The sequence below is a fragment of the Oncorhynchus nerka genome, linkage group LG15 (genome assembly GCF_034236695.1).
Source record: "Oncorhynchus nerka isolate Pitt River linkage group LG15, Oner_Uvic_2.0, whole genome shotgun sequence".
NCBI lineage: Eukaryota > Metazoa > Chordata > Actinopteri > Salmoniformes > Salmonidae > Oncorhynchus > Oncorhynchus nerka.
Window position 1 is genome coordinate 78,731,649 of NC_088410.1, and position 21,285 is coordinate 78,752,933.

General features: G+C 45.1%; 1 protein-coding gene across 2 annotated transcripts in view; it reads right to left on the reverse strand.

Annotated features, from left to right (window-relative positions):
- Positions 1-368: 368 nt before the first annotated feature.
- Positions 369-21,285, reverse strand: part of LOC115143344 (inositol hexakisphosphate kinase 2-like) — a 33,693-nt gene continuing 12,776 nt past the window's right edge. The window contains exons 2-6 of one of the 2 annotated variants that reach the window (XM_029683657.2): positions 5,705-6,131; positions 3,504-3,708; positions 2,848-3,002; positions 2,300-2,475; positions 369-2,157 (exon numbers count right to left, since the gene is read on the reverse strand). In XM_029683657.2, coding sequence (XP_029539517.1) covers positions 1,609-2,157; positions 2,300-2,475; positions 2,848-3,002; positions 3,504-3,708; positions 5,705-5,942 — 1,323 coding nt within the window. In that variant the 5' untranslated portion in view covers positions 5,943-6,131 and the 3' untranslated portion in view covers positions 369-1,608. Of the gene's footprint in view, positions 2,158-2,299; positions 2,476-2,847; positions 3,003-3,503; positions 3,709-5,704; positions 8,389-21,285 lie in introns of both variants that reach the window. The other variant, XM_065001914.1, reaches the window with a different exon arrangement.

Here is a 21,285-nt window from a genome sequence, read left to right on the forward strand (position 1 = left end):
CGCAATAAATGTTCTATTATAATTGCAGAACATATTGTGGTGTTCTATCATGCGTGCAATGATGTACGAGGGAAAGAAAGTGTTGGTTGTTTGAAGTAACTTCTTTGTTGTTGTAATATACCAAACTGATGTGGCAGTTTCACCAACTATGGATTCCAGCAAGATGGCTGTTTTACTGTAGAAGCAGAAAACACTAACAATACAAGTTGTTTTATTCTTCTGTAACATTTAGAAAATGTCACTTACCGTTACACCCCTTAGGCACTCAACCCATTGCTGGTTGTTGTCTGGATTTAGTGAGATGAAGCCCGACATCACTGTATAACACAGTATTAGCACACAAAGGGATAGAAATAGAGGGCAGAGCATTTGCCACAACCAAAAATTGTTTTATTTCTCCAACAAAATGTGGACAAGACAGATACAAGATAGGAGATATCTGAACATAAAACAACAATATTAATTAATAATCAGATTAATAACATGGAATGTAGTCTTTGTATCTCCATTCACTTTCTTTTTTTACATGTTTTAGTTTAAGAAACATGTCAAATAAATAGATCTACAGGTACCTGACTAAATAAAGGAAACACTTGAGTAAATGAGGGATACGAAGTATATTGAAAGCAGGTGCTTCCACACAGGTGTGCTTCCTGAGTTAATTAAGCAATTAACATCCCATCAGCATGTATGAAAATGCCCAGTTGCCCACTAGTTTGGCTACTATGGCTAGAAGAGATCTTAGTGACTTTGAAAGGGTGGTCGCAAAGGAGCACAGGGGGTTTATAGGGTGTGTGTATTTTAGTATAATTTTTTATTTTGTGGGTGTGTCTCAGTCACCAGATTTCAACCCAACTGAACACTTATAGGAGATTACGGAGCAGCACGAGACAGCGTTTTACACCACCATAAATAAAACAACAAATTATGGAATTTATTGTGGAAGAATGGTGTCGCAATAAAGTAGAATCTATGCCAAGGCGCATTGAAACTGTTCTGGCTCGTGGTGGCCCATAAAGACACTATGTTGGTGCTTCCTTGATTTGGGCAGTTACCTGTAAAAGGCCTCTGTAAGCTATTAGATCACAATCTGAATACACCGCAGTCTCTTCTTTGAATCCAAAGGGAACGGGATGGCAAAATAAACTGGTATAGTAGAAAAATGGAAGATGTTTTCCCTTAGCAACTTTAATTTCACACAGGTACAGCAGTTTCTCTCTTTTGCTTTCTCAAATCTGCCCCATCAGTAAACACACAACATCAGTGCATGTGTTTGTGTGTATATAAGGCAGCAGGAACCGTTGGAATCTGTGCTTGCGGTCATGGACTTCCTTTCACTGGGGAAAATAATCAAGTTTGTAAAAGAGTAAGCAGATAAGGGTGACAACTCACTGAGTTAACTGAAGATCGCAAATGTCTCTTTAAACATGAACTATCAGGGCCCTTTTTATCCCCCAGGGACACAAACAAAAACACCCAAAAGAAGCACCAAGAACAGAAACAAGGACCTTGTGGAAAACAGGCTACAGCAATGTTCAGCATGCCCCTAAGGCCAGCCTCTGTAGTCCAGTGTGATGCTTCTTCCATGAGTCCAAAAGAGAGACTGTTTTAGTCTGTGCTGTGGTCCTCCAGCTTGGAGATGATGGCGATGAGGTTCTGCAGACCAAAGATGTAGCCACTGTCCTGGCCCTCGTGCACCACACTGTCCTCCACAAAGTCGGGGCAGGTGGTGTGTGCAAAGTCAATCATCCTCACGTCCACCGCCGGGTCAGGGCCTGTATCAGATCGGGCTGCCAGGCACCCACCACCAGCGCTACCACTACTACTGCGGCTAAACCCAAACGCACCAGCCTCTTCATCCTCTTCCACTTCCTCCTCAGACAAACCGTCCTCGGGGGCCCTGTGTGCGTGTGTGCAGGGCGGCTCGCCGTCATAGATGATCAGTAGGGAGGAGGAATAGAAGCGGTAGGACTCACAGCTCTCCAGGGCTGCTTGCATCTCCCTGAGCCTCCGCAACACCGGGGAGAGCAGCTCACGCCGCAGACGCCGCCCATCATGGAAGAACTGGAACAAGGCTTCCTTAAAGCCCGACAGGGTCAGTTTACGCCCAATGTATTTATCCATGAACATCAGCTGACCCGAGTCTGACTGGTATACCTGAGAGAGAGGTAGGAGATGGAAAGGTTCAGAAATGAATTTTTCTGCTGAACTAAAACTAAGCTATGACTCCCCAATAGATCATGTCAGGCTCTTCAATTCTGCACCATCCCCATCAATAACACACAAGTTAACATTGTACCTGCATGCCACAGAGGCGTACTCCGATGGAGGCTGAGGTGCTTTGCTGGCACTTGCGGATTTGCATGACCTTCTTCTCCTCGGACACGTTGTCACCGTGCTGCCGCGTTCCCATTTTCAGGTCCAGCACACACGGAACCGTGTGTCGCCACGTCAGGTTCTCCAGCAGGATGAATTCTGGGAAGGGGTCCTGAGTCAAGGAGCCTTTGGCCATAGGAGAATCACATGTTCTAATGGACCTGGTTGGAGACAACTCTCCACTAATGTGGTAGGAAGACCTGACTCCCTCTCAGCGGACACTAATTCAGATGGACCCGACACAAATCCATCTTTAGCCTTTCCTCACATCAATCTACTTCACTTAAACACAAAGATGTCACAAGTACATTATATGTAAGATTCTGAGGCTACGTTGGGCACAAGATTCTGCAGTGTGAAAAAATATGTAGTAGCACACAGTAATAAGATCTGGTACAGTACATGGAAAACCCCTGCAGGCAGGTGCTGGATGGCCTGATGTTTAGAGTAGTTATGGTAATGAGAGGATACTGTACTGGTTGCGGTGCTTGGCGTTCTCCTTCATCCTCTGCAGGTGTTTCTGTTGGAGTTGGAGTCTCCAGGGGTTGTGTTGGATGGCGTTGCTGCCTTCTAGAGGCACCTCCTCTTGCTGCAGCCACTCCAGCTCCTCCTCCTCATGCTTATGACTGGGGAAGAGAGGGGAGTCAGGCAGGGTGGAGAGCAGGGAGGGAGTCTCCCTATTGTACCATTAAGTTTACGTTCTAGAACCTTTGATACAATGTGTCTCAACATAGGTGTCAGGTAATGTTATATGGAAGGTACATGACAAAGATCGGCATATTATAAGTGTATGCTTGGTCAGATAGCATCAACTTTGACTGTCCTGTCGCTTCCCTACCCTTTACCCTTCCCCTTGTGCTCTGCCCCTCCTGGCCTGGCGATCAGGGCTCTGTTCCATAACCATCTGGCTCTATCTAACCCCAGCCTGGCCACACCATCTATTCACATCAGATGGGTCCTTCCTGCTTGTATTTCAGAGTGCTTTCTGCGTTAGTGTGAGTCTGTCAGTTATGTGTCAGTGATTGCGTGTGTTCACCATAACAATCACCAACTCTGGTGCCCTGCATGTCTCTTCATCAGTGTCATAGTAAGTCTCCGTAACAGAGTTTCAATCTGTCTCGTCTCACCTCATGTCCTTGTCTTCGTGTGAGTCCAGCAGACTCCGGGCAGACAGCTGCTTGTTGCCCCAGTGCAGCATCTTGCTGTATGGCTCGCTGTTGACCGTCAAATCTATATTCTCCAGGTGCCCAACCCCAGAGTCACTGTGCAGGGGGTACGCTATGAGACACAGGTTGCCCTCCTCATCCTCTTCAAAACCCACAGATACCACACCTGAGAGAGAGAGAGAGAGAGAGAGAGAGAGAGAGAGAGAGAGAGAGAGAGGAAAGTAAGAAGACAAACCCGTAAGATATCAACCTCATAGAAACAGCAATGTTTTTTTTGACCGTCTCTTGATGAAACACTATTTTCATTTCTCAGCAGCAAACAAGAAACGGGGAAGTATTTGGAGTCTTACCCACAACTATTTTTGCTGTCCAGCATTCTTTTTAAACTATTTTTTTTACTTACAGAGCCGTCTGCCCTGGCTTCTCTCAACCTGATCAAAGGACCTGGACAAACAACTTCATAACAAAACAGAGATACAGATCTCCCAACTCCACATAGACACACAGAGAGAGAGGCAGAGGGCGATATGGGGCATGGAGACAACAGATAGAGGCTGTGACATTATGGAAATCTTGTGTGTATATATGTGTACAGTATGTTGTTGTGTAAACACACACAATATTATACTATCACTCATGCAGAAAAGGAAAGTCACTCCAAAACAGAAACCACACAAGGCTCAAGCAGATGCAGTTAAAAATCAGATTTATTTGAAGTGATTTGAGATGGTTTCTCCAACCATTATAGTAGTAATATTATTACACAGTAAATCAAATCAAACATCTTAAACACACTGTCACCAACACCAGAGTACCAAAAACCACAAATCATGTAAACCTATGCATATTGCCTTACAACAAGTTGTACAGTGAGAGAACAGCACAGCAGCATACATAGTCTCTGTAGATGAACCAGACGGATGAACTCAAAGCCTATTTCAATCCCTCAGTCACTCTGACGTCATTCTGCCCATCCCGTATGTACAACATTCTAACCCCCCTCCCTCATGAGACATCCCCCACCCTGCCCCATCCAAAACCACCTAACCTCTCTGTGGGGATGATTCCCCTCTGGGGGTGGGATGCATAGAACACAACCGCTGCAAATTGACATGGAAGGGTACAGTAGCGTAAAGGGAAGAACAGTTGAAGATGAAAAAGTGAGATAAAGTCTAGGATTCATTGGCTCCTATAGGATCAGAACACATTTTGTGGTGTGAGTATATGAGATCCAAAGCAACTGAGTATCAAGCCACAGCCTTGTTTTAGAATGTTAAAAAGGAGGTAGAAAGCCCCCGGTTTACACACACAGGTTCACTTGTCTGTCAGGTACTAAAGACAAACAGCTGCAGTGACCCGTAGTGTTAGATAACCCACTGTTAAAGGGCTAAACAGAGGAGGGGAGACGCAGCACTGGTGGTGAACAGTGAGAGTTAACAAGATATGGTGGACGTTAGGACCCTGCCTTCTGAACCTCAAGCCTTAGATACTGATGTCATCGTATGATAGATTTAACCCGCTCCTTGCTGAATTATTTCTGAAAATGTTAGAAAGCATTTCTCTGCGTGCACACACACACACACACACACACACACACACACACACACACACACACACACACACACACACACACACACACACACACACACACAACCGGTCTTCATGTGTACTATACTGCATTCTACCTGCTCTGTATGCTCTCTGGGTAGAGAAACACAGCTCCTACCTGTCTGTGACTTACCTCCAATGCTTCTACACACAGGACAGCACACCCTGGTGGTGCTCCACTGCTACATCGCCCTCCTGTGGCCAGATCCAACAGCACCGCCTACCGCACAGCATCCTGGCTGGCTGCAAAGTCCTAACCTGGGCCTTAGAGAATTGACAGAACCCACCTGATCCATCTGTGAAGGGACACCGTTCGACTCCCTAAAAAACACCCTATATCATAATACCATGCACTAACATGGACCCTGAACAAGGAAGTGCAGAGAAAAAAAATGCATGCACCTGCAATAATAAGCTAACCTATTTTCCCATCGCATTCCACACCAATCAGGAAATAGCGAGAGGGGGAATGGGATATGGTCAAAAGAGACAGCCCAGTCGCACACAGTAGATGGCAGTGGAGGTGTGGTAGAGGTTAGGGGGTACAGTCTTACCTCGGTACTGGGGGGTGAACTTCCTCATGGCGCTGGGTAGGCTCTTGTAGAACTGGTGCTCTTGGGGGATGAGGGGCTTGCAGATGGTCTGCTCTCCAAAACGCAGCACGCAGCAGTGGCCCCCCACCTGGTGCATGAAGGGCTCAAGCGGGACTCCTTTCTCCAGATAGTGTTGTAGCTGATGCTGCGTTTGCTGCTGCTTGGCCTGCATGGTCTGAGCCTCCACGGCCGGACTCATTCTCCACTGACCCTGATCCGGAGCACAGTGATGCCACGCACATTAGCCTCCCTCCTCAGGGACACCGTGCAGCAGGGCTGTCGGACGACCACCCACGCAGACTCTCTCTGTTGATGTTAATTTTGATCCCTCCTTTCCTGATCTCTCCTATGTTCAGGAGGGATTCTGCAAGATGAAAACAAAGAGGGACTGGAAGGAGGAAGAGAGAAAGAGAAATATCGGCTCAGCGTTGGTCAATCTTAAATCCCGTTTTTCCTCCTGGCCTTAGAAAGTAGGCAGAGTGGTGTAGAAACAGAAAGTCCTTTGTGTCCTGAGGTTGAAAATGGTATGCTCTGCAGAGTGTGGTCTGAGTGAGACACAGCCTGACTGAAAGTCTCACCTGCTGCCCACTGAAACCCTTCTGACACTGACAGCCTGTGCTCGCTCAGACTGGTAAAAAACCTCACAAGCACAAAAACAGATCCGCCCACTCAGCCCACTTCCACCAATCACAAGCAGGTTGTTGGGTGGTACCCATTGAGGGAAGAGAGCAAGCAAACAAAGAGGGATGGAATGGGATTGGGGGAGGGGAGAAAAAAAAAAAGAAAGAAGCAGAGAAACAGAGAGAGGAGGGATGAAGGCAGAGCTGAACTCCGCTGTTCGCTCTGTATGACAGAAGCCGTTTAACCACCTCACTCAACAAGCTGCATTTTCTAATTCAGACCAACAGCTGAGAGGGTGAGACTGGTGGTCAAATAATGCAGACCCAGTGCCCACATACAGTCTAGCACCACATACAGCCATTAGACATTTGCAAAGACAGTCAAATATGTCACAAAAACACTGGTAAACACAGTAACAAATGGTTTGCATTATGACAAATAACATTGAGAGCCACAGAATGTTGATTATAGAACAAACAGCAGTCTGGTGCAAATAATGGTGTCAGTTAAGGTAAAGGTAGTCTCAAGGGCAACATAAAACAGTGTTTGTTGTCTTCCAGATTCCTCTGAAAATAAACTGCCAACATTGCCTATAACTACTAGCTAGGCAAAACATGCTGACTGGGAGCAGGGCCCTGTACAGCAGAAAGAGTCAGTGAATAGCGAGAGAACAGGGAGTGCTTGTGTTTCCTGAGCTGCAGGGCGGACACTAATCCTTCCCTTCGTGGTAGCCTAGGCTAATCTGTTTCAAGAAGGGAGAACATACCAACTCCTCATTCACAGAATTGCCGGTCACAACAGGACAGGTAGGGGCATTTCCATGGAAAAGGACCCATGAGCACCAACACGTGAAGTTCATTGGAGCATACCAAATTGGGTGTCAAATGAAAGCTAAGAGTCTATATTTTTGTGAAATGAAGTATCAAGTAATGGTAGACCTAGCAATGAGTTCAAATTACTATATCAATTATGTTTATGAATGATGAATTCAAACTCTTACCCCCAAAAATATTAAAGGGAATGACTGCAACTGAATTGGATACAATGGGAAATCATAATAGTCACAAACCACAGTTGGGTCACCTGCTACTGTCCTCCCTCTTCCATACTGTTATGTTCAGCAACCCCTCACATCCCTGTCTGTCTCTCTCCAGTTAAATGTCACCTCTCCCAGCTCTTAGACACATAACCACGAGTCTCCTCTCTTTCCATTTACTGTTAGCATCAGCCTCACCCACTGAGCACCGACCGACATCGGATGTCCATGGACGTTGAAAAGTAGTTGAAAGTTGGTCAGTCCACCCTGGCCTTGATGTTAACTCCCACAGACGGACTGGACCAAATCTGAACCTATCATGTATGTTTCACAAGTTTGGATAGCATAGTGCAGTACAGTGAGTAGAGCACAATAGAGTAGTCTAATACAATGCAGTGGTACAGTACATTGTAATGTACTGTCATGTACTCCACTGTGTTGTATTGTACTCTGCTGCACTGTGATGACCAAACTTGTGAAACATGAGGAGAATGACAAACATAATTATGCATTTCTGTGTGTAATACAGACCAGGGACCCATGATGTAATCCCATTACCATAATTCTGTTACTGGGTGTAAATCCACTTCACTTACTTTGTTCAATAACCAAAATAGATGTTTTCTAAGCTAAGGTGTCACGTCATAGCTGACTCCCCAGTCTTCAGCAGACATTTCAATCTTCATTCAGCAGATATTTAACAAGAGTTTTTGGTCACATAAAAACCTGAATAAGATTTGACTGTAATTCCATTACCAAAGCTCTTCCACTAAATTAGTTTTTGTAACATTTTCTGTGGAAATTGTTAAAAGCAGTCGTTGTGCATAAAGTTGCATGGTTTGTTAACCTGTAGGGTGTGTGTGTGTGCGCGCACTCGTGTGTCTGGCCCAGTAGCAGAGGAGGGGATAGACACTGGCTGGTTGTCCTCAGATCACAGGCAGTAGCAGCAATCCCCACAGTAATATCTCTAATCCAGCATCCTGGAAAACTACAGGGAAGAAAAGGGGGGAAATGGAAAACAGGAACTAAAACACAGACAAACACAGGTTGACGACACAGGGCACAAAGGGACTGTCAGGTACATTATACAACACTAATGAAGCAAAACACTGACACTGCTTTGGCTTTGTCTCTTGACCAATCATCTCTGACCTGAACATTGGTCAATATCCATGCCAACGGTAGCCTATTGCCAGCAGACATGCTGACTTTGGCCTAGACTTTCAAGACTTTAGGGAGGGGCACAAGAATGTCAGAGAGAGAGAGAGAGAGAGAGAGGAGAGAGAGAGAGAGAGTTCCTGTCATGTGTTCCAGAGAGACAAAGACACAGCGATCTGCTGACAGACCAGGAACCCAATAGGAGCACAGAGCTCAGGGAAGTGGTCCTTTTCACCTCCACAGTCTCCATAGAATGCACACAGACGTCAGTCACAGCCCCAAATGACACGTCTTGCCAATAATGTCTGACCTACTGGCAAATAACATTCTCACACCAATGGTCCTTGCCAGCACTGCAGACATGTTGACTTTGTCCTGAACTTTGAAGAGACTTGCAAGACTTTAAGGGAGGGGCACAACAATGGACTCGTTTTTGAGGGAAATATCCTCAGGAGACCCCAAAATGGATTAGAAGCCTCCAGCCAGCAGAGCTAGACAGGATCAGGATGACATTCTAGCCTATGGAGCTGTGACTGACTGACATGCTGAAGTAGTTGTGGATGTCCTATCAAACTATGGTATGGAGGTACAAATAAGTCAAAAACATCAGTCTTACAGCCCTCAAACGCATCTCTGGACCTCGAAGCCAGTTCCACTGCATTTTTTTATTGTTCCCCTCTAAATCAGGGACTGGTTAGACCTGGGACACCAGGTGGGTGAAATTAATTATCAGGTTAAACAGAAAACCTGCAGGCTCCGGACCTCGTAGGGTAAGAGTTGAATATCCCTGGTCTACAGTGACACTGAGGGTTTGACAGGTCTGCTGTTCAGCTGGGGTTATTGTCACCATGCTAGTTTCTCACGGCTACATGAGGAACGACAGAGGTCGGGTTGTGGTGGAATGTCAGCGCGCCTCAGACAGAATGTCTTGGAGTATGGTGGTGGGCACATTGTGGTGGAATGTCAGCGCGCCTCAGACAGAATGTCTTGGAGTATGGTGGTGGGCACATTGTGGTGGAATGTCAGCGCGCCTCAGACAGAATGTCTTGGAGTATGGTGGTGGGCACATTGTGGTGGAATGTCAGCGCGCCTCAGACAGAATGTCTTGGAGTATGGTGGTGGGCACATTGTGGTGGAATGTCAGCGCGCCTCAGACAGAATGTCTTGGAGTATGGTGGTGGGCACATTGTGGTGGAATGTCAGCGCGCCTCAGACAGAATGTCTTGGAGTATGGTGGTGGGCACATTGTGGTGGAATGTCAGCGCGCCTCAGACAGAATGTCTTGGAGTATGGTGGTGGGCACATTGTGGTGCTGGAGTGCTCATAGGGAGCAGGAGGTGGGCAAGGTTAGTTTCATACTAACATGAGGCCAGGGGTACTGGCACGTTGGGCAGAGCAGAACAGAGGAGTAACTGGAGTGGGGATAATATGTAGGTGCTGAGTGACTTTAGACAGAAGGGAGGAACTACTGTAGTGAACCCAGAGAACATCCTGGGGCTATGAAGGACACATGGACAAAGGCTGTAGCTCGTAAACAAGCAAGCTAGCACTGTAGGCAGAATTTAGCTTACCTCCAAAACATCCTGGATTTGTAAAGCTACTTCTAGGAATGTGTAAGGCCTATATTTTAAGTGCATTCGGAAAGTATTCAGGCCCCTTGACTTTTGTTTAATGTTACAGCCTTATTATTCTTATATAAAAAAATATTTAAAAAATATTTTTTAAAAGACCCCGCCCTCCTCAATCTACACACAAATTGTTGGCAAATTGTTAGCTGCACAGCTATTTTCAGGTCTCTCCAGAGATGTTCAATCAGGTTCAAGTCCAGGCTCTGGATGGGCCACTCAAGGACGTGTCCCGAAGCCAGTCCTGCATTGTCTTGGCTGTTTGCTAAGGGTTGTTGTCCTGTTGGAAGGTGAACCTTCAGAACGCTCTGACTAGGGTGGAGCAGGTTTTCATCAAGAATCTCTGTACTTTGCTCGTTCATCTTTCCCTCAATTCTGACGAGTCTCCCAGTCCCTGTCACTAAAAAACACCCCCACAGCATGATGCTGCCACCACCATGCTTCACTGTAGGGATGGTGCCAGGTTTCCTCCAGATGTGACGCTTGGCATTCAGGCCGAAGAGTTCAATCTTGGTTTCATCAGACCAGAGAACCTTGTTTTTCATGAGTCCTTTAACTCCAAGCAGGGTGTGATGTAACTTTTACTGAGGAGTGTCTTCCATCTGGCCACTACCATAAAGGCCTGATTGGTGGAGTGCTGCAGAGATGGAAGAAACTTCCAGAAAGACAACCATCTCCACAGAGGAACTCACCTCCCTGACCAAGGCCCTTCTCCCCTGAGAAGGGCAGCCAGCTCTAGGAAGTCTCTCTGTGGATCCAAATGTCTATTTAATAATGATGGGGACCTTCAATGCTGCAGAAATGTTTTGGTACCCTTCCCCAGATCTGTGCCTCGACACAATCCTGTCTCGGAGCTTTACAGACAATTCCTTCAACTTCATGGCTTGGATTTTGCTCTGACATGCACCGTCAACTGTGGGACCTGATATAGACAGGTGTGCAGTGTGCCTTTCCAAATCGTGTTTAATCAATTGAATTTATTTTTAATACTTTTGCAAACATTTTTAAAAACCTGTTTTTGATTTGTCATTATGGGGTATTGTGTGTAGATTAAATTATCCCCCCCTCATAAATCTATATAAGAATAAGGCTGTAACATAACAAAATGTGGAAAAAGCCACGGGGTATGAATACTTTCCGAATGCACTGTATTTAGAATGGAATAGATAGGCTACAGGTGTAGTAGGCGTCTTAAGGCAGAACTAATACCACTGACTGACTGTACACAAGGACAAACGCCATAACACACCGATGGCTGACCTGTATCCTCCCACTCTTGCTGGGCTATTTCAGGAAGAAGGCTCAGCTGGCTCACCTCAGTGTCAGCCTATTCCCCAGACGGACAGATGACGGATCAGTCCAGATTACATCAGACCAGTGTGCTGCTGACCAAGTCTTTACAGGTCACCACGTAAGCCCCCCGTAAAATACCAAAGAGCTACCGGCTATTCAGAGACTAATACATAGCACCCTCCAAACAAACGCACATTTAGAAAGGCAGACAGACATGCACACAGTCAGGCAGAAACATGCACATAATTTACAGACTACACTAAGTAGGCTCAGAATGCTTTGTCTTTTTTACACACTGTACCAACATTCTTTCCACACGTTTATAAACACGAACAGGCTACACGCACGTGATAGGTAACAGGTCCATAAATACCAGCATTGATACCAGAGTGCAACGGGTGACATTTGATTACTTCAGCCATCCGGACACAGCTGCATTACCTTGGCTACAGATGTGCACACAGCCCACACCACATAAATCCTCTAAAACCTATCCATAGCATGCATGAAGGGGGTCACTGATCTTTCTCACTGGCGATTTCAAGTTGCCAATGAGAGACGCCAACCTATTTGACCCACTTCTGAGGGCATCAAGCTAAGGCTGCAGGCAAGCAGAAACTGTAATTATCTTCCTAAATTGACTGATTCTAAATGGAATTTACCCCTCCCTGGATTCCTACAAAACAGCCAAGCCCATCCAAAGCCCCCCTCTTAATGTCTTCTAATCTAAGCCACTGCAGTACGTGAGTCAATCTGTCAGAGCTGAGTAATGCCAAACACAGCATCATAACAGCACCCACCCACACACACACACAGCATCATAACGGCACCCACCCACACACACTACGGCTGGGCGATATAGTATTTTGGCCATATCACAGTATAAAAATTTAAAACCATTGACGGTATTTTATGTTGTTTTTTTAATAATAAAAGTACTACATTTGCTTTATGAGTAGTGTGTGACCCTAGGGTGGCAACACATACATTCTAAGTGATTCAATGGGTCTTTCTCCATTCTGATTGAACAGTATAAAACAATTCAACCCCAAAAAGTAGTCATCATTTTCATAAATTTCTGCATTTGAGATAATTCCCACACTGCTACGCAAGGCTGCACGATATGGGCAAGTAATCTGGGCCTTATTTTTAACCAAATGTTGCAATTTGACTTGCGATTTAGAGCAAAACACTTGGGTGTTGGAATAATGGGAATAGAATGTCTATTCTAATTATATAGTTAGAATATAATAGTGGGCGCTTTTAATACAGTGTTGTTTGACATGATAATGAATGAAAATGCTAGGGAGGAGTTATTGTGACAGGGTAGGAACTAATATGTTGATAGGTGTTTCCTATGGGACCCTATAATCTCACAGGTTTGGAGTGGACAAAGTTTAGTAGACTTTACCCTTTGCCAAAAAAAATTTTAAGTGTTCAGAAGGTGTGCAAGGGCGAATAGAGTTACTGCACACACTTCACAGAGCAGGAGTTCCCTAATGGAAATACACAAATGCATGTTAGAACGAGCCAATAGGCTCTCGCTAGCTCATGCCTCTGCCTACTATGATTCATTTGCTCCCATTGGAAACAACAGGCTGTGGTCAAACTGGATTCCGTTTCAATTAACAGGTGTGCTTTGTTAATTTAATTTGTGGAATGTCTTACTTCTTAATGTATTTGGGCCAATCAGTTGTGTTATGACAAGGTAGGGTTGGTATACAGAAGATAGCCCTATTTGGTAAAAGACCAAGTTCATATTATGGCAAGAACAGCTTGAATGAGCAAAGAGAAACAGTTAATTATTACTTTAAGACATGAAGGTCAGTCAATGCGGAAAATCAAGAACTTTGAAAGTTTCTTCAAGTGCAGTTGCAAAAACCATCAAGCGCTATGATGAAATGGGCTCTCGAGGACAGAGTTGCCTCTGCTGCAGAGGATAACTTCATTAGAATCACGTGCGTCAAATACAACAGGTGTGGACCTTACAGTGAAATGCTTACTTACAGGCTCTAACCAACAGTGCAAAAAAGGTATTAGGTGAACAATAGGTAAGTAAAGAAATAAAACAACAGTAAAAAGACAGGCTATATACAGTAGTGAGGCTATGAAAGTAGCGAGGCTACATACAGACACCGGTTAGTCAGGCTGATTGAGGTAGTATGTACATGTAGATATGGTTAAAGTGACTATGCATATATGATGAACAGAGTAGCAGTAGCGTAAAAGAGGGGTTGGCGGGTGGTGGGTACCGGGACACAATGAAGATAGCCCGGTTAGCCAAAGTGTGGGAGCACTGGTTGGTCGGCCCAATTGAGGTAGTATGTACATGAATGTATAGTTAAAGTGACTATGCAAGGCCTCCCGGGTGGCACAGTGGTTAAGGGCGCTGTACTGCAGCGCTAGCTGTGCCACTAGAGATTCGGGAGGCCGGGAGGTCCGTGGAGCGACGCACAATTGGCCTAGCATTGTCCGGGTTAGGGAGGGTTTAGCCGGTAGGGAAATACTTGTCTCATCGCGCACCAGCGACTCCTGTGGCGGGCCGGGCGCAGTGCACGCTAACCAAGGTTGCCAGGTGCACAGTGTTTCCTCCAACACATTGGTGCGGCTGGCTTCCGGGTTGGATGGCACTGTCTTAAGAAGCAGTGTGGCTTGGTTGGGTTGTGTATCGGAGGACGCATGACTTTCAATGCAAATAGTCCAGTTAGCCATTTGATTACCTGTTCAGGAGTCTTATGGCTTAGGGTTAAAACTGTTGAGAAGTCTTTTTGTCCTAGACTTGGCACTCCGGTACCACTTGCCATGCGGTAGTAGTCTAACAGTCTATGACTGGGGTGGCTGGGGTCTCTGACAATTTTTAGGGCCTTCCTCTGACACCGCCAGGTGTAGAGGTCCTGGATGGCAGACAGCTTAGCCCCAGTGATGTACTGGGCCGTCCGCGCCGCCCTCTGTAGTGCCTTGCGGTCAGAGGCCGAGCAATTGCTGTACCAGGCAGTGATGCAACTAGTCAGGATGCTCTCGATGTTGCAGCTGTAGAACCTTTTGAGGATCTCAGGACCCATGCCAAATCTTTTTAGTTTCCTGAGGGGGAATAGGCTTTGTCGTGCCCTCTTCACGACTATCTTGGTGTGTTTGGACAACTAGTTTGTTGTTGATGTGGACACCAAGCAAATTGGAGTGAGTCTAGGGTTTCTGGGATAATGGTGTTGATGTGAGCCATTACCAACCTTTCAAAGCACTTCATGGCTACAGACGTGAGTGCTACGGGTCTGTAGTCATTTAGGCAGGTTGCCTTTGTGTTCATGGGCACAGGGACTATGGTGGTCTGCTTGAAACATGTTGGTATTACAGACTTAAATCATGTTGAAAATGTCAGTGAAGATACCTGCCAGTTGGTCAGCACACGTCCTGGTAATCCGTCTGGCCCCGCAGCCTTGTGTATGTTGACCTGTTTAAAGGTCTTACTCACTTCGGCTACGGAGAGCATGATAACACAGTCGTCCGGAACAGCTGATGCTCTCATGCATGCCTCAGTGTTGCTTGCCTCGAAGCGAGCATAGAAGTGATTTAGCTCGTTTAGTAGGCTCGTGTCACTGGGCAGCTCGCGGCTGTGCTTCCCTTTGTAGTCTGTAATAGTTTGCAAGCCCTGCCACATAAGACGAGCGTCGGAGCCGGTGTAGTATGATTCAATCTTAGCCCTGTATTGACGCTTCGTTCCAGGGCATAGCAGGATTTCTTGTGAGCTTCCGGGTTAGAGTCCCGCACCTTGAAAGCGGCAGCTCTACCCTTTAGCTCAGTGCGAATGTTGCCTGTAATCCATGGCTTCTGGTTGGGATATGTACGTACAGTCACTGTGGGGACGACGTCCTCATTGATAAAGCCAGTGACTGATGTGGGGCACTCCTCAATGCCATCAGAAGAATCCCGGAACATTCCAGTCTGTGATAGCAAAACAGTCCTGTAGTTTAGCATCTGCCTCATCTGACCACTTTTTTATAGACCGAGTCACTGGTGCTTCCTGCTTTAATTTTTGCTTGTAAGCAGGAATCAGGAGGCTAGAGTTGTGGTCGGATTAACCAAATGGAAGGCGAGGGAGAACTTTGTACTCGTCTCTGTGTGTGGAGCACAGTAGATCTAGGTTTTTTTAAACTGTGGTTGCACATTTAACATGTTGATAGAAATTTGGTAGAACTGATTTAAGTTTCCCTGCATTAAAGTCTCCGGCCACGAGGAGCGCTGCCTCTGGGTGAGTGGTTTCCTGTTTGCTTATTCAGCTGACTGAGTGCGGTCTTAGTGCCAGCATCTGTCTGTGGTGGTAAATAAACAGCCACGAAAAGTATAGCTGAAAACTCTCTAGGCAAGTAATGTGGCCTGCAATTTATCAAAATATACTCTACTTCAGGCAAGCAAAATCTAGAGACTTCCTTAGATTTCGTGCACCTGCTGTTGTTTACAAATATGCATCTTACTGGAGTGTGCTGTTCTATCTTGCCGGTGCAGCGTATATCCCCATAGCTGAATATCCATGTCTTCATTCAGACACGATTTCGTGAAACATAGGATATTACAGTTGATGTCCCGTTGGTAGGACATTCGTGATCGTACCTCGTCTAATTTATTGTCCAATGTGCACTTTGGCGAGTAGTACTGACGGTAACGGCAGCTTTCCCAGCCGCCTTCTCTGTGTCCTGACAAGGCATCCGGCTCTTTGTCCTCTGTACTTGCGTCGCTTCCTCTTGCAAATAACGGGGATGTCGGCCCTGTGGGGTGTTCGGAGAATGTCCTGTGCGTCCTCCTTGTTGTAGAAATCTAATCCGAGGTGAGTGATCGCTGTCCTGATATCCAGAAGCTCTTTTTTGCCATAAGATAGTCGCAGTGAAATAAAACACATAATAGCACAATTGGTTGGGCTCCCGTAAAACTGCTGCCATTTCTTCCGACGTCATTTTAAAGAGAGTTATCAGCCTCAGAAATTGCAGCTCAAATAAATTATTCAGAGTTCAAGTAACAGACTAGAGGTCGACCAATTACGATTTTTCAACGCCGATACCGATTATTGGGAGGACCAAAAAAGCCGATACCGATTAATTGGCCGATTTTTATTTATTTATTACAACAATACTGAATGAACACTTCTTCTAACTTAATATAATACATCAATAAAATCAATTTAGCCTCAAGTAAATAATGAAACATGTTCAATTTGGTTTAAATAATGCAAAAACAAAGTGTTGGAGAAGAAAGTAAAAGTGCAATATGTGCTATGTAAGAAAGCTAACGTTTCAGTTCCTTGCTCAGAACATGAGAACATATGAAAGCTGGTGGTTCCTTTTAACATGAGTCTTCAATATTCCCAGGTAAGAAGTTTTAGGTTGTAGTTATTATAGGAATTATAGGACTATTTCCCTCTATAACATTTGTATTTCATTAACCTTTGACTATTAGATGTTCTTATAGGCACTTTAGTATTGCCAGTATAGCTTCCGTCCCTCTCCTCGCTCCTCCCTGGGCTCGAACCAGCAACACAACGACAACAGCCACCATCGAAGCTGCGTTAACCATGCAGAGCAAGGGAAACAACCACCCCAAGGCTCAGAGCAAGTGACGTTTGAAACGCTATTAGCGTGCGCTAACTAGCTAGCCATTTCACTTCGGTTACACCAGCCTCATCTCGGGAGTTGATAGGCTTGAAGTCATAAACAGCGCAATGCTTGACGCACAACGAAGAGCTGCTGGCAAAACGCACGAAAGTGCTGTTTGAATTCATGTTTACGAGCCTGCTTCTGCCTACCACCGCTCAGTCAGATTATATGCAACGCAGGACACGCTAGATAATATCTAGTAATATCATCAACCATGTGTAGTTAACTAGTGATTATGATTGATTGTTTTTTTATAAGTTTAATGCTAGCTAGCAACTTACCATGGCTTACTGCATTCGCGTAACATGCAGTCTCCTTGTGGAGTGCAACGAGAGAGAGGCAGGTCATTATTGCGTTGGACTAGTTAACTGTACGGTTGCAAGATTGAATCCCCCGAGCTGACAAGGTGAAAATCTGTCTTTCTGACCCTGAACGAGGCAGTTAACCCACCGTTCCTAGGCCGTCATTGAAAATAAGAATGTGTTCTTAACTGACTTGCCTAGTTAAATAAAAAGGAATAAAAAAAAGTAAAAAAGTAAAAATAAATGGTCAAATCTGCTCCCAAAAATACCGATTTCCGATTGTTATGAAAACTTGAAATCGGCCCCAATTAAATCGGCCATTCCGATTAAATCAGTCAACCTCTATAACAGACACATCAACATCAACTGTTCAGAGTAGACTGTGAATCAGGCCTTCATGGTCAAATTGCTGCAAATGAACCACTAGTAAAGAACACCAATAAGGCAAGACTTGCTTGGGCCAAGAAACACGCAATTGGGATGAGTTGGACCGCAGAGTGAAGGAAAAGCAGACAACAAGTGCTTAGCATATGTGGGAACTCCTTCAAGACTGTTGGAAAAGCATTCCAGGTGAAGCTGGTTGAGAGAAGGCCAAGAATTTCCAAAGCTGTCATCAAGGCAAAGGGAGTTATTTAAAGAATCTAAAATATACTTTGATTTGTTTAACACTTTTTTGGTTACTACATGATTCCATATGTTATTTAATAGTTTTGACGTCTTCACTATTATCCTACAATATATATATTTTTTTTAAACACTGGAATGAGTAGGTGTCCACTCTTGACTGGTACTGCATTTTCTCCATATTGCCCAGCCCTAGTTCCCACCCTGACTTCATATCCTGCTGGTAACCAGGATAGCATAATTGCATCACTGGCCCCAGTTAAGGTTGTCTGGACTTGAGGACACACCCTCATTGTTTGAATCTTTGAAAGCAGTCTTCGGAACAAAATGTAATAAATAAATATATTTGCTTTGAAAATAATCAAATTTTGTAATGGAGTGCTCTTCTCCTCAAGTACGTAGATTCAATTTGCTGAGAGTTTAAATATTTCTTATTAAAAAGGACAGCACCTGAACACACTGATCGGTGGTGCAAGGGTGTGTGCGACAGAGCCTCTTTTCACTAGATTAGCCATTGCCCCCTGCTGCTAGGGGTAAACGGGTGTTGGCTCAACCCCACTCCTCGGTGTTCAGTCAGTGTCCAAGAACCCAGAGAGCAGCATCTGTTCATAAACAGGCCAAGGACACAGGGATCTAGCATACCTGTAATGGGTGTATGATTTGTTTGTGTTTGAATGTTGTGTCATGCCATTTCCATACAGTGGCCAGGGATGCGCAGCCTCATAGCATCTTTGCAATGGAAATGAAGGCCTTATCCACAACATTGCCAGCAGGTCAATAGGGTCTTCTTCTGTGGAGAGGCATCTCTCTCCTGTCAACTTGACTCCCAGGGCTCTACAGTGTGACCATTTTACTCCCGTATGCACCTAAATATTTTGCTGTATGACCTGGAATTTTAAGAGGAATAAATTAAGGATTCTAGCTTTATTACCCATAAATATTTTTCACTGTGCTCCTCAATTTGTGTTCGTCTACAGTTTTCAAAATGTGCTCCTTGTCGAAAAGGTCAGCGTAGAGCCCTGACACCTCGGCATACATGGGTTAGCTGACAACGTCACGAAAACGATGTGCACGCTTCAATGGGGCATAAGTCTGTTGTGATTTTGGATGACTAGATAGCTAGCAACAATGACAAGAAACTACCAAACTTGATGTGGCTCATTTCAGCTAGTTTCATCTCGTTCTTGATACCACGTCTTGAGGTGTTTTGACTGATTTTATGTCAATGCTAATATGGCAAAAATTCACAAACTAGCTAACCAACAACTGTAATGATGTATTTGACAGACAAGTGCTCAATGTATTTATGTTTTTAATAAACAAACATTGGAGGCTAAATATATTTCACATGTTGACAACCATGTAAGACAACTCTGTTTTGCCCCAGTTGCGCACGTGTCCGTTTTGTTGCTAAACAGCCAACCGTTCTACAGGTTCAGTGTGTCAAGTTGGTGTGTGCACCAGCCTTCCTGGGATTTCCTCACCCAGAGATCTCATCTCACCACACGTGAGGTGACAGGATGGGTGTACACATGCCTTATGGCTCATCAACACTAAATATAACTGCTCTCTCACACACGCACACCTCTCGCCCTAAATATCAGCAGTCACACACCTTATCACATGCTATTAAAATCCTGAGGGGCCTGAGCGCTGACAAACACAAAGAAATGCCACCACCACTGACAAACATCCCATCCATGCACGTAGCCAAGGCCTGGCTCTCCTTAGGACCCATGCACTTAGTTCACGTTGTCCTGCATGCATGTTGTCCTTTGTTCATGACCAGAAAAGGAGAGCAAGCCAGTACAAGTAGCCTATCAACACTGTCCACCTATCTGCTGTGTATCAGACACTTACAGGACTAGAGGCCCAGGTAAACCAACAAGGAGAAGATAGAAAAGGATGGGGAGAGGGTTGAAAAGGGAAAATGACTTCTCTGGAGAGAAGGAGAGCAAGAGAGAGAGTCTGGACAGGCTGCCTTTGGGCAATTCAAGCTTGGCTTTTAAAGCTCCACTTGGAAATATGATCATTTAAAAAAAGGAAATATGATAATTACAGGGTGACTGAGGGCTGGAATCTGCTCTCACCCTGGAAACACAATACATACTTAAGTCAAGATCCTGCACAGTGCACCCTCACACACTAAGCACAGCCCGATTGTTGGGAAGCAGCATTGGTGGTCTGATGTAGATGGGTTATTAGGCTGCTGTGGCTTCATGTTGATAATAGGTTTTTGCTTCAGATGCATAGTCATTAGTCAGTGTGTGTTTTTAAAACAAGTGTGGGCAGTGACGCAGGCTGTTGACAGAAGTTATTTAGGCAGGAAACAGTGTGTTTTGGTGTCCTGACCAACAATTTGTGCCATGGTTCTGCATTGCAGTGCTTGTGTGAACACGTGAGGGAGAGTGCATGTGTGTCTGGATAGATCAGAGGTAGCACTTCCTCTCCTCTAATGTCTAATGAACCCGCCGAGCCAAAACTCTCCATCTGCATTGCTTGCTGAATCACTATCAGAAAGGAAGAGCAGTGTCTGATGGATTGAAAGATGGAGTGTCTGGCTGGCTGTTGAGGTGAGCTGGCCAGCCAGTGGATTGGGTGATGGGTGTGATGAAGGCCCCTGAGTGGGTGTTGATGGGGAAACTGGGCCTGGTCCAATGAGCAGGCCACTGAGTCCCACAGCAGACAGAGAGCTGCAGAGTACAGTGGAAAAGTACTGCAGCCTGTGTCACTGAAGAAAGTGTTCTGATAGCGCAAGACACACACATATTCAGTAAACAGACAGAAAAAAACCATAGCCTACATTCTTACAGGCAGCTAAATAGATGAATACATCCACATACAGACTGAAAATATGTGCAATAACGAACCCTACAAGTAGCCTACGTTACAACAGATTCAGATCTGCTGAGAGACTTGCAGACATTTTCCATATCTTAAACATAAAAGTAATTTACAATTCAAGGTCTGTGCCAATGAGTGGGGAGCTGGAATATGTTCAGTGTGTCAGATTGATGATAAGAGAGTAAAGAGTAGCCCTAGTCATTTTTACCTTCTCGCCACCATTATCACCACTCCCTCCCAATACAATTCCTCTGTCCCCATCGACCCCTTAAAGCGGCAATATCTAACTTTTTGGGTAACTTGACCAAATTCACATAGAAATATTGGTTATAGATCAGTCATTCTCATTGAAATCAAGTCTAAGAAGCGGTAGATCTGTTCTATATGCTCTACTTGC